This window comes from Ischnura elegans, chromosome 4 (genome assembly GCF_921293095.1).
Source record: "Ischnura elegans chromosome 4, ioIscEleg1.1, whole genome shotgun sequence".
Taxonomy (NCBI): domain Eukaryota; kingdom Metazoa; phylum Arthropoda; class Insecta; order Odonata; family Coenagrionidae; genus Ischnura; species Ischnura elegans.
In genome coordinates, this window is record NC_060249.1 from 37,798,152 (window position 1) to 37,815,193 (window position 17,042).

At 38.3% G+C, this 17,042-nt stretch overlaps 1 protein-coding gene across 1 annotated transcript in view; it reads right to left on the reverse strand.

Annotated features, from left to right (window-relative positions):
- The window catches only part of LOC124158118 (protein limb expression 1 homolog), a 407,177-nt gene that overhangs the window by 32,434 nt on the left and 357,701 nt on the right, over positions 1 to 17,042 (reverse strand). The window contains exon 3 of the mRNA XM_046533300.1: positions 3,406 to 3,546. Coding sequence (XP_046389256.1) covers positions 3,406 to 3,546 — 141 coding nt within the window. The remainder of the gene's footprint in view (positions 1 to 3,405; positions 3,547 to 17,042) is intronic.

The window sequence follows — 17,042 nt, forward strand, 5'->3', positions numbered from 1 at the left end:
GTTTTGACGTTGTAAGTCACCATAAAATGCATATCAGTCTGGTAAAAACGGGTAACTACATATTCTACATACCAGAGAGTGGACCAAAACTTCAAAACTGAGTCAGTATCAATAAATTATGAAGCGTTAGAAAGTAATTCCTTTCAATAACAGTAGATCGGGGTACTTATTTTTGTCTGATATGGACATACTAAAAAAATCGCTGGGAAATTGAAAATATTGTGGAAAACATTTAAAATTTGATACGTAGACTAACGGTAACACGTGATTCTACTTTATGCATCCTACAAAAATAGAGATAATAGAGTGAGTTTTAAACAAGTAATACTTCGTAAAAAAAGACCAGCTAAGCTGTAGTGATGCTTACTCTTTATAGAAGAAGGTAACACACAAAAATTAAAGAACAGAGAGATTAAATACACCATTATTTCTTCTTACTATCATGGCTGATTACAGCCATGCAATGCGGCATCTTTCGCATGAATATTCAGTACAAAGTAAATGCGTAATATGCCATGGAGGGCCGGTCTAGCGTGAGTGATTCATCCCCTAAATGCCTCCCTTTGACGAAGTAAAGACATCCCCATGATGTCTTCTCCCGTAAGTACACCTGAAAAGGTTTTGGGTTTTTTGTAAAAATACCCAGGGAAGCATTTACCTTTACGCATCTCAAATTTGAAAATGCATCACGAAATACTTTCTCAAATGAAAAATCTTTGTATACCTTTCTCGAATTCTTTCTTATTCTTTACCTCGAATGAATATTTTTTAGACACAGGTAAATATTGACCAGGGTGTACTTCACTCACAATAAATAATGCAAATTGATCGAGTAACATAGGGGATCGGGTTGGTGTGGTGACTAGAGTGTTGGCTTCCCACCCGGCGGGCTCGGGTTCAAATCCAGGCGGTGGCAGAGAATTTTCAGTGACAGCCCGATTGCTGCTTGAGTGTTGTGTGGATGACATTTCAAGCGCAACACTCCGTCCGTCGGATGGGACGTTAAGCCGTGGTCCCCTTGGCGCCTTTCGTTAAGAGCAGGCTAATGCCGACGCCGGGTTTCTCTCCACCCTTCCTTAACTACCCTTCCCTAACGGCGCAAATGACCTCAGCTGTCGGTCGCCTCCTTCAAATACCATACCCGAGTAATATAGGCGGGGATGGGGGATATGAGCGCTAGGGCCTCTAAATACACACTATAAAATGTAAACTCTAATGGTAGTAAAATTTATTTCTCCCAACGCTCATGTCTGTAAAACAATAAGCCACTGTGTTGATGTGTGGGAAGGCGAGAGTTTTATCGCAGCAATCATCTGATCACTGCGGTGCCATTCCCTTACCGTACACCAAACGGTGATTTAATTTGCAATTGGAACAACTGTTGTGAGAAATAATATTTGCCGCCATTTGAGTTTATATTTCACGTTATGATTTATAGCGTAAGTTTTAAAGGAGTAATACGCACCAAAATGATATAAAACACTACTGGTTAAGAATGAGGTAAGTGTCCCCCAAAGAGGATGCATGCCTCCTGCTCGACCGATATTTTTTGGTGGCTAATTACTCGTATAAAATAATTACTGTAAAACTAGTTATTTTATATCGAAACGTTGATGATAAGCAGTCTAGATCCAATTCAACCTTTCTCCGTATCTCAAATGAAAAAAATATTGAATCTTAGAAAATATTTCAAAGACTAAAGAAAAAAATTTCAATTTTGAGCTACAGCAAATTTTACCAACGGTCTAATTTATAGAGGTACTCCAAAAATTTCAAGATGATAGCATGAATAAAAAAAAACAAAGCTCTATCTAGTAGGATACAAGCGTCCTCTTATGTGAACATTGTCTAATTAATAATGTACGCATCAATCCTTTCTTAAGAATAAACTGAGAAATAAAAGTGCTCCATCGCCAACAGTACGCTATAAGGTATATTGCGAATGTGTACAGCGACGCCTTCCGCCGAGGTAGAGTACCCCGCAAATGCGATGCGTTAAGGCGACAAACAAAGCGATGGGGAGGGAAGTGCATGACTCACAACACCTCCGGAGCCACGCTAACTGATAGTCCCATTCTAGACGTTACTGGGACCGATATATCTATCTGGCACTGATGAGTTCAAATGCGCTGCGCCGTGGTCGTTCGCTGAACTAATTGCTATGCGTGCTGCGTATATCTCAGGCGCACGCACGTTCTTTTTTTTGCTCGCGCTGCCCAAGCCCTGCATAATTATAAGCCACGGATCTCTGCGTGGAGGCATGAGGGAGGAGCCCTCGGATTATTTGTAGTCCCTACACTTCGATGCGCGGTCTTTTAATCGCCATCAAAACGTTCTTGGAATCGTACACCGAGAAAGCATATTCCATCCAGTACCTGGCACGTTATGCACTATTGAACATGTCATATTTTGGGAGTAACCAAATGGGAAGCGAAAAAAATTACTCTCGGAAGTTTTAACTGAGAAACCAATAGTTGTTATGTCACTAAGCTAAATGAAAAACCCATTTATCAACATATCCTGGATATTAAAGTACAAAAAAATATTCACAAAAAAATTACTGCTCCGCACTCATGGACAAAAAAGCAATGAAGATATTTTTTCATGACTCCTTCTTTACGTGCTGACTGTATGAAAAAATTAAATAATTACTCTCGAATCAGTCTTTGAGGCAGATAATGTTGCATCGCATTAACACTGTCCGGCGATACAAAAGGAGGCATACATTTATTTAGGTTCAATATCCCTTGAAATAGAAGAATAATACCAAATGATATTCCCTGAATTATTACTAATGGGACTAAAATAAATTTGAAAGCTTGGATACAAAAAAACTCAAGCAGAATATTCGCTAAAACTAAGACGAATAGATTTATTTCGTGAATAAGACTCTAAACTTATATCCTTGCTTCCGGGCACGTGATACTGTTTTTTATTAATTTCATAGCAATTTAAACGAAATGGATACCATTTCCTAGAAATGCAACATATTCAGCATAAAGTTCACCTTCTTTTAATTGTCTCCATGAATCATAGAATCCCAGCGGCATAGAACGTAACCAAGGAATAGCAACACAATATCGGAAGCTATTTTTCCAGGCGTACAAAATTTCTCAAAATTTCTTAATGGATAAGTATTACACGTAGAGTGGTGCAGTTTATTCACCACGGAAATCCTGATGATACGGCAAAAAAACGCAATTACTAAAAAAATTCGCTGGATTTTTTTTCACTTTGATTGAGGTTACTTCATGATGCATGAATGATCATATGGTCAATGATCAATCGAGACTTATTTTGGTTGATAACTTCGCTAATTTTTCCTTAAAGAACTGTTTTATTTTATGCAAAAATGGATGTTCATATTGACGCAAATTATACATTAATTTTACACATTGTCCTCACCTTAAACGAAGCTCTCGCTTCCGCCACAGCCCTCTCAATGAAGTCATCCGAAATGCGCCGAGACGGGTGTTCGTTGAACACGGAATTCATGAGCGCTATCTTGGCGGCGCTTCTCCTCGCCTCCGCCTTCGTCGGACAGTTCTGTGGAGACAATAGAAAATGTTAAAAATTATAAAAAAAACATAACCCGCATTAAAACCCTCTACAAAATTTTACACTATCCCAAAACAATGCATTCCAGCTATCACTTCAAACTTATGAAAATCACCTCCTATTTGAATTGCTATTTACGATTGCATCATTGGTAATTTTACTTTTTATCGATAAATTTAAAAAAGTAATTTTATGCGCTACTAATATCCTCCAAAACGCGTGCGAGTAGTCGCTACGTTTTAGTTTTCAAAAGTGAAAATTTGAATTGCACGCGCACTGATTTATAGTTAGCACCACCTACCAGTGGCGTAACTTGGAATATGCTTTGGGGGGATGAAATGGCCTGGGGCGGGAAAATTTTTGAAAAATGACATGCCTGAATATAAATTTTACATCATTTTGGTATTAAAATTTTAAATTTGAGCAGATGCAGTTATTATATTTCAAAACTTGGCAATGCTTTTAAGTAAATTTTTTATTTCTCTGATGCTTTGGGGGGGCATCTATCCCCTCATCCCCTCATCCCACAGGCATAGTTACGCCACTGCCACCTACATTAACCTCCTAGACAGGAGAACATTTTGATAGAACATATTTTTTATGCAAGTACCCAAATCAAATATTTTAGCCATTATTTAATGGAATTAAATAAATTAATAATTAAAATACAGGTTTTCATGTTAGTATTCACTGTTTGATGAAATATTGACATCGATTGCGTCACGTACAGGGGCAACATTAAAAGTTATTGCAATAATTATGTTGATGTCACTGATTACTTTTCACAGAGTAATTTATAATTACATTTACCTAATTACAAATTTGACCGCCCAATCGTAATTGGGCCCAATTAAATTGTTTCAATTTTTTTCTTACCAATGTGAATTATAAATTCGGCACCTCACTAGAAAATTCATGGATCAATGGATCATACTAGAAAATTCGGTGATGGTGAATTATGTTTTCGACAGAAAATCTCACGGAACCAATTTCTGAATGCCTTATTTGACTGACATTTGATCGATAAAACTTCGAAGTTCTCTTTTTAATTATTGTGATAGGTACTCATATAAGTAATTGTAATTTTATTGTAAATATAAATTCTTAAAAAGCCATAAGGCTTAAGTTGTAAATATCCTTATTTTATTCAGCATTCAAATTCATCACTTACAAAGGAGATGCGTTCCTAGATCGATCATTATCATAAAAATAAAGGTCATCAATGTAAACACTTAAATACGATACAGATAGAACACCATCAAATAATAAAAACATACTTGTGAGCTTTAGCAAAAAAATTAAAAAAAGAACCTATGGTTTTTAATAACTAATTGTGAGTAATCAGTTAGAATTTGGGAATTCATTTTAGCTCTGTGTATTGCGATGTCAGTCTAATTTTTCGCTTCCAAAGAAATATTTCTGGGATATAACAGAGGAATTTGAAAGAGCCTGTACCTTCAATGAAGCAATTAATATCTCTCGTTATAAAGGACAAGTATAATACAAAATCAGGGTAGACAAATGAAAAGAGTACAAAGATGAGAGTGTCACGATAACAACAGCTAAGCTTTTCATGAGGAGAGAGGAAGGCCAAGTTGAACGAAAAGTGATGCCGGAGTATTTGCCAGGAAGGGAAGGGAGTGGTAGACTATTGCGATTGAAAGGTAGCGTAAAATCAGATTACAGACCCCATATAACAATGTAAAGACTATGGACTAGTGGACTGAAGTGTTGTTGGAACGGCTGAGTTGGGACAAATACCGCTAATAATACAAAGAAGGCAAAAATATTACTTTTCCCTGACCGCTCTAACGTTTATTTTGCAAACGATTATGCTGCCTTTGGGAGTTTAATTACGTAGTGAATTGGTTGTGAATAGCCTATTTTTTGGCTAATGCCTCAAAATTTTATTTACCATTATAAATACTAAAAATTTTAAGGAATACATTGGAGAAATAATTTCTTTTAAATTTGACTAGGGTATTGAGACATAAAAATTCCGTGACTTTTGGTTGTAAAATTCATGCAAAAAATACGTTCCATAATAGTTAAAAATTCCATCAACAATATTTCCAAAAATGCATGCTTATATTTTGTATCCAATTCAAAATTTTGAGATTAAGGAGGAAATTGGTCACCTCTGGCCAGAAAGGCTAATATGCTCACAGATGTTGTTGTTGGAAGATAATTAGTCGTATAGGAATAAATACGATCAAATTTTATTTTTGTTTTTCGAATTTTGAGTTGGATATTGAGGTACTCAAATGAAAGCTACTACGCTACGCTAAGAAATGTCCTCCATGAAGGAAAACTTTAAGTGGGGAAAAAAATTAATTATTTTAGTGAGGCGAAACATATGCGTACAACGAAAAGTTGAGAAGGAAGTCTATTATTTAATTCTAGACCTCCGCTCCTTAGGAGTCACCCTAATAAAAATTATCACAAATCAATAATTCGAATATTGGTTCGACGCAGCTCTCAATTCCGCTCTCCTGTCAGCAAACCTTATTATATTTGCGTATTTATTCTCTATTACATACCTAATAACCTGTTCCGTGCGACTAATTTTTACCCATCCTTCACCTTCCTTCCCATCCACTTGTCCTTTTACGATTATCTTCGTCAGGCTGCCATATCTCATTATGTAGCCAATTAAGTTTTCCCGTCTTCTTCTTAAGGGTTTCAGGAGGCTTTTTCTTTCTCTTACACTTCAAAGGACTTCCTCATGCCCTACATGGTCATCTCATTTCTCAATGAAAATATTTATAAAATATTCCTTGGTTTATTCACGCAACGCCAAAAGCGCATAACCTTCTTCCATTCTTTGTCATATATTCCTATCACTTTCTTTCTCCTTCTGACAATATATGTGCTGTTTATGGCCTATATTGGATAGTTTCACTTCGGCTCAACGTGCCCCGAAACGTATATATTCCTGTCTCTTTCCAAAAGTTCTCAGAATGAGTACCTTTACTTTCAATCCTGATTGCGCAACTGGTAGAGCATGCGACTGATAATCGGAATATTCCGCGTTCGAGTCCCAGTTACGCCGTATTTTTAACCTCCTATTTCTGGCTTTTGCAAAGCCACAGCAGCATTGTCCTCGTCCATTTTCTGTTGTTTTTCTATCCTTCTCCATTGCTTAAAACAGTGATAAATATTAATTGTGTGAAATAAAATAAAGGTTGCAATTATATAGGTGCTCACTTTGAGCAATTTATTCGTGACGGAACCTCGAAACGAGATCAACCCCGGGAAGAAGAAACACGGAAATGCCTCGGGGAAGGTATGAAGAATTGCACCGAACATTCCCGACAGAGGGAAAGAGATTCGGCACTGCCTCTTCGCATGGACTGTTATCCTAGGTCATGCCGTCCGGAGCAGGCGGATCTTCACGCTCCGATATCTCCCCTCCGACCTGAAGAACGGCTCTAACCAATGGCTACACCCATAAAAGGACTGTTTCATCATATCCGATAGTGTGACCCACACATACGCAAATAGACACACACACACGAGCCAGTAAATGCGAAAGATAAAATTAAAAAAGCACACTAAAAAAATTAAAATGATACGAGTTCAAAAAAAGAAACAAATCGTTCGAGAAAATCGATGCGGCGATGCATTCCTTTTAAAAGCCAGAGTGGGAGCATTGCGCGGCAAGGGAAAGAGGAGACAACAGCCCTCGAGAGAGAGAGAGAGAGAGAGTATATAATTCCACTCCCGGGCCGTTTTAAATTATTCCCACCACTTGTAAATCAACAGCAGCCAATATCCCCGTCCAACACAACCCCCTGCCGCGCACCGCGTCGGGGAGGCAAGGCAAGAGGTATATAATTGCCGTCAAAATGCACACGGGATCGGAACAATGGTCTTGCCTCCTCCTGTAGCCAATTGGAACGCGGCGACATAATTAATACACTGCCGGCAATCCGGTTCATCATTAATAAATATCCCGAGCTCTACGCCCCCCAACCACCCACCCCTGCAAACCCTCTTAAAGCCCCCAATCCCAACCCCCTCTTCCACCCACCCCTTTCCATTCCATTACGCGCGCATAACTTCATTGTGGCCTATCTCGGCATCTCTCTTCTCCTCCTCTTCTTCTTCCCCCTTTTTCCCCGGCGTAAACATTCCCAGGAGTCGCTCTCGGTTCGTTACGCGGGGCGAAACAGGTTTCGCATTGTTGCAGAACTGAGGCTCGCGGTGGGGTGTGAGGGGAAATAATAATTCATATCCCGAGAGGGAGGGGTTGGGGGGTTTGGGGGAGAGCGCACTCGGGGTATAGCCGAGTGACCAATGGGAATGAGAGAAAGGCCCTTATCCTCCACACTCGAACGCCCCGCGACTGCACACGGCCGCCGATGAGGGTTGAAATTCGGTCCCGCAGGGGGCAGACGCAAGGGAGTGCGTTTCATCGACACTTCGATTCATCGAAAGAGTTATAATAAGTGTTTTATTGTGATCTTCAACGATGCGCGGGGCAATCGTGGATGCTACACTTGCATTTAGTATTGTGCATTGAAAATATTTTTATCAAAAATTATTATTACATTAAAATCCTTGGATGGCTTTCCTTATGATACAAATATTGTACTGCGATCCATCGAAATACTTAGATTCATCGAAATAGTAATTAATGTTTTATTGTGATCATCAATTATGCGCGGAGCAACCGTGATCCTTAGATGGCTTCTCTTAGGATAAAAATACTATACATCGATTCATCGAAATAGTAATCATTGTTTTATTGTTATATTCGACGATGCAAGGAGCCACTCTAAATGCAACAATCGCATTTGGTATCGTGAACAACAACAATATATTCATTAAAAATGACAAATAAATAAAATTGGAGTTACTTCTGCAATGATAAAAATTTTGCACTTCGAACAATCAAAATACAATATTCGATTCATAGAAAGAGAAATAAATGTTTTGCTATAATCTTCAATGATGCGCGTAGAAATCGTTAATGCTACGCTCGCATTTAGTCTTGTGAACAAAAACTATATTTCTATTAAAATTTAATTTAATAAAATCCATCAATGAAATTCTCATGCAATAAAAGTATTGTACTTTATAATCCTTGGATGGGCTTCTCCAATAATTAAGCCTGAATATAAGATCGTTTCTCCGTTCTTTCCGAGCAATTGCTCCAGTGATCGCTAAAATGATGGCGTAAAATGGCCGTGTTATACGATGGCAACAGGGATGGTGCAGAGATTGACAACTTTATTACATGTAATTGATCACCAAAGTACCAGAAGTTTGAATTAGAATAATAATTTGTTCCCATTAAAAATCTCCTACCGATATTACTACCTTTGAACAGTTTTACTTTGGGAGATTTGCTCATCTACTAAGTATATATGAAAATCTTACACAAACAAATCATCAGCCTTCTATCATGCAACCCGTAAACCAGACTTAAGGGCAGGTTTTAGAGGAAAAAATACATTTTTTCCTAAAATTTATTATCCCAAAAGTAAAGCAGTATTTTTAAAATCCAAAATAAAGTCTGTCCTCTATCATTCTAGCTTTCATATGCAATTTAAATTGTATTAAATTCTATATTGCTACCACATCATTATCAAAGGCATAAATTTGGGATTCAGTCAATGATGACAAACTAGGTAAACTATGGAAACTATCGCTAAACCTGATCGAGGTTATAGGAAGGTTTAGAAAAATAATCTAGAGATCGGATTGAGATTAATATCATTTGGAAAACAAACTTAAGTGGATAGGTAGACGAGAAGAAGGGGAAGGGACGGCCCCGAATTAGTTACATAGGACAGGTTATGAAGGATGTGAAAGAGAAGAAATACGTTGATATGAAAAGGCAAGCAGATGAAGGAGCGGTATGAAGAGCTGCGTCAAACCAATCTAAGGGTTGTTCGCTTAAGAAAATCAACTGGTACCTCTTCCAGTGTAACAACAGCATATGCCCATAAGCTGAGTGAGCAATAGCCAACTTTATTAAGTGTAATAATATCGGCATTCTCCTCAAGGCTCTATGGTCCAAAACTGTCTTAAGCTCTTGGCCATCCCGCAATCAATTATGGAGCCATTGAATCCGCTCTTGAGGTCGTGACCCAGTATCGGATACAGAAAAAACTCAAGGAGGGGGCGCAACCAATACAATGAGCTACCTTTACTTTTATCGTAATAAAAATAATATCAAGTCGCATGCAAAGCAAAAGATTTAACTCAACTGATTATACACAGATGGGAACAAGACAATGCCATATTACTATATAAAAAAGTTACAATTGTGATTCTGAAATGCTTGGCAATGCGGGCGACCCCGAAAGGGGTCCGCGTGTCCCTCGCGCCCCCCCCCCCCCCCCATAGGTTATCGCCACTCTCGTGACCTCAGAATGAATGGGAACAAGAGGGATTTATGGCTGCTGTGCACACTAATGGGATAGAAATTGGAAAAACCGAAATCAAGTAATGGGTCTGATTGGCCGATTCCGATTAGCTAACTTTTTCCATTTTAAAATCGTACCAAAGTTGAAGGTTCAAGGTTTCACAGTTGAAGGGTTGAATACTGGCCTCACCTTTAGATTAACCTGCTGGCTAATTATAGCGATCGTGATTACTCGCGGAATTCGTCTTACAACAGCGATTGAAATGCAGTAAAATTAAAATACAGCCCGCGCATATTATTTTTATTTCGACTGCAAATTTTATTGCCATTAAATTTTAAACTTACAAATAAACGGGGTAATTGACGAACTCACTCTAATGTATTTCGTTTGCTAATGTTGTGCATTCACCATAAAAAAATCGGATACAGCACATTCTTGGAACCATTTTTATAATGCCTGGTAAACCCTACCCATAGGATGATACCGTATAGCTTTTACTAGAGAGTTCAAAGTATACCGGGACTAGCCGCGGTGATAACTTTTACGGGAGTCACCCGCAATGCAAAATCGTGCGAAAGATCCACAGAGAAAAAAAATCATTCGCCTTGACCGGGATTCGAACCCGGATCCCCCGATTTCCGGTCGAGTGTCCGAAAATATCCACAGGGAAGAATGACGCCTCGGTAGCTTAACTGGCTAAAGCACTCGACCGGTTATCGGGGGATCCGGGTTCGAATCCCGGTCAAGGCGAATGATTTTTTTCTCTGTGGATCTTTCGCACGATTTTACTAGGGAGGTTGAAAGTTCTGGTAAAAGGTCAAACTTAAAGCTAACCAGAACTTTCAACAACTGCCAGATGAAGCTGAAGGCTGAATTATCTTATGTTTATCGCTAACCAGATATTATAAAGCCGGCTCTTAGAGTTGCACAAAACTGCAAATTCTTTCCCGCTCACAGCTTTTGGTCAATGAGCACTCAACGTGTACGCTATTTGTTATAACCATCATCATTAATTCAATTGTCAAAGGCACCACTTTGATATACTTCATCTTATGTTATACTTTTTTCACTTCAAAATAATACCGCAGATGCTTTGATGAGGGATAGAGAAAGCAGGGGCCTATATTTGCATCAAAGAAGAGATATTAAAGTAAGTGGAAACAACTCCCTTCACATCCACCAACTCGGGAGCACCCTTACCTGGGATGGAAGTAGCACTGTAAACATAATCGTTTAGCCAATGAACACGACATGACATTTACGACAAAGAAAAAGGCTACTACCTTGCAAAAAAAGCATTAGAATGGAGAGGAGAATTAGTATTTGAAAACGTTCGTGAAGGCGGTGGCACTCGATGCATCAAAAACTTGGACAGCTGACCAGAGAAGAATTGAAGCCTTTGAGACCTAGTTATGGCGACGGCTGTTGAAGATCAAATGGACGGATACGTTGAGATAAGAAGTGTACAGAAGAAATGGAAAAGAAAAGGTACTGTGGAGTGGCGTACGCCAGAGAAGGATCCCGTGAACAGACCATGGAATAAGTCGCTGTAATTTCGTGAGGAATATAGTCGAGGGAAAAAATGAATAAACTTTCCCCGATGAAGACCAAGAGGTAGTAAATGAGGCAGATAATGGAAGAAATAAGGAGGAAGAACACCAGGGAACTAAAATAACTTGATTGGGAAAGTGGGAATGGAGCACAGCATAGAGCAAGTAACTATGAACGTGGTCACGCGCAGAAGTGCAAAGTTACATACACCAAGGATGAAATTCGCCTTGAAAAAATCATTTAGCTTATCCGGGATTCGAACCCAAATCTCTTAATTGCCGGTCATATGAAATACCAGTTACACAACCAAGTCACCTTCTTTTTCACCGAAACAATTTCTTGAATTAAGTCCATAACTGATATATTTTGTAAGCGGAAACAAAATCGGCGAATTTGAAATTTTCAAATGGGCTTGCAATCAGCTGGGATCGTATGCTGAATCCATCGTTGGTCGAACCTATCGTAAAGTGGGGTTTTACTCTAGTTTCTGCAAAAAGGAAACTTTACGAAAAGTATGACATGACTCTTAAGCGTCTTCCTGCTAAATTGTTCGTATTGAAATGAGTTAATTGTTTTATTGTAGTAAAAAACCTTTAAAACCATATTCATGCTACTATAATAATACTGAAGTCGGAGTTTCAATACTGACCTCAGCTTTACGTTTACCCCGCAGCCAATTCTAGAGCTCTTGTTTATACTCCAAGAGGTCGTGACGGCCAACCTCCCATCTCCCGTCGCCATTGTTTGGACAAGGTCAGTGCGCAAAGGGAGTCTCAGCCCTCACAACCCTCCCCTGCCTCCTTCCTCTCATATACAATCTGCTCTCCCCTTTTTTCCCACCACTCTTCGCCGCCTTGTCCTTCCAACGACCACCCACTCCCCACCTTTAAGGGCCGCGGGGGAAATACAAGGGGACTTCCTCCCCCCCTCCACCTGGCCCCTTCCCTGGGAACGAACTGTGAGCAACGCTCCCCCTTCCCCCCCTCTCCGCCCACCTTGACCCTGGAGCGAACCTCTTAAGGTGGAGAAAAAGTCGCCACCCGCGCAACCCCGGAGTTCGAATTTAGGACCGCGGCTTCGGAAGTTAATCAGCGGAGCTCGGCTCTGTGCGCGTCGCCCGAGCATTTTTACGATCCAATTACACTCCTCTCGGCGGCAGCGGCCTCCCCACGATCCATTTGCTTACTCTTTCCCAGCGGATTGTTATGTTTTTCATCTCCTCCCCCCTCTCTCTCTCTCTCGTTTCCTCTTTTTATTTTCAACCTCTCTCTCACTCTAAATGAACTTAACCTACCTCAAGCGGAACCGGAGTGGAGCGCCCGCGCGACCGAGAGTGTGGGAAAGCCGTGAGGGATGAAGCGAAAAACCATTTAAATGCTCAATGAAAGAGAGACGCTGGGCAGAAAAGAAATTATGAAATGGAGGAAATAGTTGCTCAAACTAATGAGTTCAATAAAATATTTATAGCAGTTGCTTAAGCTTTTATGTTCTACATAATATTTGTGGCGGTTGATATAATAGTGGATCATAATCATGTGCTCGATATGAAATTTATAATAGTTGCTTACACTCATATGCTGGAAATAATATTTATTATAGCTAATAAACGATTTTAATTTTTCAGTTGCTCAAAATCAAGTGTCCGATATAATATTTATATTATTAGATCATACTCATGTGCTCAATATAATATTTTTAATTAACTATATTTATAATGTGCTCGATATAACCATTCAATAGTTAAATTAACAATGTCGATAAAAGCGTTATATATTCACTCCACAAAAACATTTTTTTTCAACCTGGACGCCTGATAACCTAATCACGGTAATTATTATTATGACAGCATTATTACCACCGCTGATAGAATTTCGCCCAAGTGGAGGAAGCGGGGACCGATAGTGCGAAAACCATCTTTATGCTCAATGAAAGATAAACGTAATGCAGTTCAAAACTTATCGAAAGGAGGAAATTTTTTCTCAAACTCATTCAATCAGTATCAAATTTACATCTTTCAACAAGTAAATTAACAGCATTACAAAAACCTTTACATATTTATTTAACACGAACATTTTACAGCCTAGAATTACGCTTGAATACATATTTTCGGTAATTGTTAATGTGATTACATTACTACGACTGCTGATATGATTACGACGAATTGGAGGTTAGAGCGAGGACTGACAGGGCGAAAACTATTTAAATGCTCAATGAAAAAGTAACGAAAAAGTACAATAAACTTTTGAAAAGAAGAATGTTGATCCTCAACATCGCGTGGACCGTATAATATTTCTAACTCCATTGTAAAGTTTTCTTAACGATCGCAAAAAAGAAGTTTAGTTACATAGTCAAAAAATTGATTTATCGACCTAGGCTTCGACTAATGAAATCACCATTACGCTTGTTGACATCTTCATCATCATTCCTCATAAGACTTCAACTATGGTCCATTGCGTCATTAAGACTGATTTTGAGTAAAAGAGAGTGCAAGAAATGTAGGAAGGGGATGCAGTTAAAAATCTTGAGATCGAAAAAGAAACATAACGAAGTGCAAAGCTAATGAAAAGATGAAAGTTGTTGCTCTAACTAATGAACAGTGTTCAATCTTTCCACAAACTCTACAGAAAATAACCTTTGCTTCAATAATACCGTGACTTGTTTATCTCATAAATATATTTTCTAAGAAGTCAGGTCTAGACTTACGAAATCATTATCAGGGCTGCAGGCATTAATACATCCAAGTGAAGGAGAGAGTGAGAAAATCCAGGATAAATATAGAGTGGAATATTTTACTTTTCAATGGAAAAGGCACAATAAGAGATACCAAAACTTATTACAGTTAGGAAGTACTTGCTCAAAATAATGCACTTCATCGGATGACTCTGAACTCCATAGTCAAATTACCTAATTTGTAGTAAAAGTTTAACAAAGAAATTTCATAAACATTATTCAGCAGCATGGCTTATGATAGGATATTTCATTACAACTTAAGACGTCATAATTTGCCTTAGTTAAAACATTTGTTGTTTCGTTACGCCAATGATGTCTGAGTGAAAGAGGGAGGAAGCGGAAACTCAGGGAGGAATGATAAGAAAACTATCTAAAGTTGAACGAAAAAGAACCAACAAACCATACAATAACCTCCACCGGCCGATTTATCCACTCAAATTTTTACAAGCGTAATAGTTATATATTAAATTTTCCTTTTTAAAGATAATATTCAACCTTCCTAATTCTTCCATGGTTTTAAGCTTCAAAACTTGAACGTAAACCTCCGTAAGGGAAAAGTAAATGCGCAATAAATAAAATTCAGAAGTACAAATAAGGGAAATATTGAAAACATTCTGCAAACATCCTTAGCAGTCTTCGCACATCATATCACGAAGGAGAGATGAAGCAAATGCCAAGACAATATTGTAATGCATGACGGCAACTCGTTTATATGCTCGGTTGCTTAGAGGTTGTTTAAAAAAAGGGAGGATGTAAGAGGAAGGACTTAACTGGAATATAAACGAATAAGTTTATTGCATTGACGATAAAAATTACTCTGAAAAACGGTTACTTATGTTCTACATTAATAAACAATGAATTTACTTAAATTTCGTTGCAATAATCAAGTTTTTTTTTATAATTTGGCGAATTTATATATGAAATAAGTCAATAACTATGCTAAAGTATGTTACGCATTTGAAAAATATTACTGATTTCAGTGTTTTGAGCACACATGAGATACTACTCCAACGAGAAAACACATGCTGTTTTCTGAGTAGAAGACATGAGCATGCGAAAGAAAAAGGCATTGTTGTACAAAGTTCCTTGCATCGCCATTTCCGCAAATTTCATAATGCACTTTAAGCTATTCCATCTGGACCTGATAATCTGATAATGTATTCAGGCAAACAATGAAGACAGAATGTTCTTCATGGAAGAAAAACAAACCCCTACCGCAGTTATAAAGGATAACCTAGATTTATTTTTCGCCAAGTGGACGCACATCTCATGGAAACGCAGTGAATTTCAGGAGCAGTGGAAAATTATCAGTAATCAATTGCATTGCAGAGCATTGCAGCTTACACCTAAGATTTGAAATTGAATTCACGCGGAGTTGAAGATACCAATACCTCTTTGGTTACAGTGGAGAAAACTTAATTGAATGCATTTAGGAAATCGATGTAAATTTGATTCCTCTGTACAGATGAATTTTAATGCGGTAATGCTTTAGGCAGTCATAAAGGTATCTATAAAATTACTACTGCTTACACCAGTATGGAAATTTTACCTCCCAAATACTTTCTACTCTAAAAAATAATTTTACGTTTTTATTGCACCATTCTGATGAGAGAAAAATAGTGGAAAACTGAAAAATATCAGATTATTATTCATTTTTTATGCTTGACTACTTTAGGCATCAAATAAATCATAATGACTATTCCGTTCAATAAATGTCACGGTATATCATTATTTGGGTATCGAATAGTTGGGTTAAATAAATGAAAACACGTTATTACTGTTTGATAAATATAATAATACCCTCCAGTGTACCACAAAAGTTTGGTAAAAATTATCAAGAAGGCTAGTTCCCCTTGATACGATCGATTTTTTTAATAATTTCACTCTTTTTTTAACATACTTGTTAAAATATTATAAAAATTTCAATTTTTCATACAAACTGAGGTCAGTGATAAAATTTATGAATAAGAGATGAATTGAATCAAACTTTTTTTAATGTGCTATACCTATTTTTATTTTGTATCAACAGCTATTTCATGCTCCTATTGAGCTTTGAGGTGAATCAAGCTCTTCTTACCTGTAAATTATTTTACTAAGGGTGATGCCCAGAGAATAATAAAGATATATTTAGAATTTTCTTTTACACACGCACACCTGGATATCCGCATAGATAGAGTGATTACTCCCGTCACAAGCCTTTTTGAACCAAAAATGTATACATCTTCACAGGAAACACCCGTTTAAGATATGCTGGTCAACGAAGTATGAAACGGCTGCTACATCCAGGTGCCGATCCCTCTACTCCTCAAGTTTATGTCCTTTCCCCAACAAGAGAACGCGGAATTCGACTACGTGTGTGAACAATCTGTGGATGTTACTGCGTGGGTACGCATCGCAGATACTAGATATCACGCCCTGCATCAAGGTACCCTTTAAGTGTAGACCCGAGTCATGAGGCCATGCGAAACAGACATGGAGTGCTGCGAATCGAGATTATCTCGATGAGGATTTCCAGCCACAACTTAGATCGGTATCCATCAGCATTTCCTGCGATAGCGACCCTTAATGTATTCACCAAACACGCCGCCTCCGCACATAAACACCTCCATCTCTAGCAAGACGATACAGCCGGATTATCAGCTTTATTGCTTCCTTCAATCGGAGTACGAATAATCTGAATACGAATGCCCGGCACTTAAAACGTAGAGATCAACAATGCAAAGGTTAGGTCAGGGTCACTACCGAATAATAACTGGATGAAAAGTGAATGGCATGGGCAACATCTAGCACAACATATGCGAACCAGCTTAAAATTTTAAACAAAAA